The following is a 901-nucleotide window of genomic DNA, read 5'->3' on the forward strand; positions in this document are numbered from 1 at the left end:
GCATAATTTCACTTTAAAAATATATCCAGTTTAAATGAGAGTAAATATAAATTCCCCAATGTTCAAATTTTTCTTGCAACATTGTCTTTAGGATTTATCATCACAAGATAGATTCATGGAATTTATGTTCTTTTTTTTACAGAACGAAAAATTCCACCTACTTTTACTAAGAAACTATCTGAAGCAGTAGAAGAAACAGAAGGGAATGAACTTAAACTTGAGGGTCGTGTTTCTGGCTCTCAGCCTTTGACTGTTGCTTGGTATAAGAACAATCAGGAAGTCCATTCAAGTGCTCACTGTGAAATATCTTTCAAGAACAATACCCTGCTTTTGCATATAAAGGCTGTAGAGCAATCAGATGCTGGTTTATACACCTGTAAAGTGTCCAATGAAGCAGGAAGCGTATTGAGTACATCTTCCATTGTTATCAGAGGTTGGTTGAAGTCTTATTTTTCTTTGCTTCCTGCTTTTCTTTGTTTGATGTAGCTGCAAGTATATAGCTTCTCTCTAATGAGCTTGTTTTACTTAACAGCAGTGATTTGTCCAGAGATGGACATAAACCACAAAGTCAAGAAATTATTTTATTTTTGTGATTATTTTTTTCAATGAGAAGCTTCTTTTTCACTATTTGCTATGACTAATTTAAAGTGAACATTGAAGTCTTTGTGACATTTCTGTTCAATTTTAAATCATTCTCTTTCCATGGAGTAATAGGGGGTTTGTGCAATGAAATCTAAGCTTAGGCAGTGTTGACACTGTGTTGTGGTAGCATGACACTTCATCAGAACAGTCTTACAGGAAATTGCAGGTATTATTATTTCTTTAAATATTTTTATATAGTTTTGCAGCCTAATAGTGCTTTAGTTCTCATACTATTTTTTGCATGTAAAGGTTCCTGCTG

General features: G+C 33.5%; 1 protein-coding gene across 1 annotated transcript in view; it reads left to right on the forward strand.

The window, feature by feature from the left end:
- The window catches only part of TTN (titin), a 242,421-nt gene that overhangs the window by 84,038 nt on the left and 157,482 nt on the right, over positions 1-901 (forward strand). The window contains exon 94 of the mRNA XM_017735567.1: positions 143-433. Within this exon, the coding sequence (XP_017591056.1) occupies positions 143-433 (291 nt within the window). The remainder of the gene's footprint in view (positions 1-142; positions 434-901) is intronic.

This window comes from Corvus brachyrhynchos, unplaced genomic scaffold, assembly GCF_000691975.1.
Source record: "Corvus brachyrhynchos isolate BGI_N302 unplaced genomic scaffold, ASM69197v1 scaffold255, whole genome shotgun sequence".
In the NCBI taxonomy this organism is placed as follows: Eukaryota; Metazoa; Chordata; class Aves; order Passeriformes; family Corvidae; genus Corvus; species Corvus brachyrhynchos.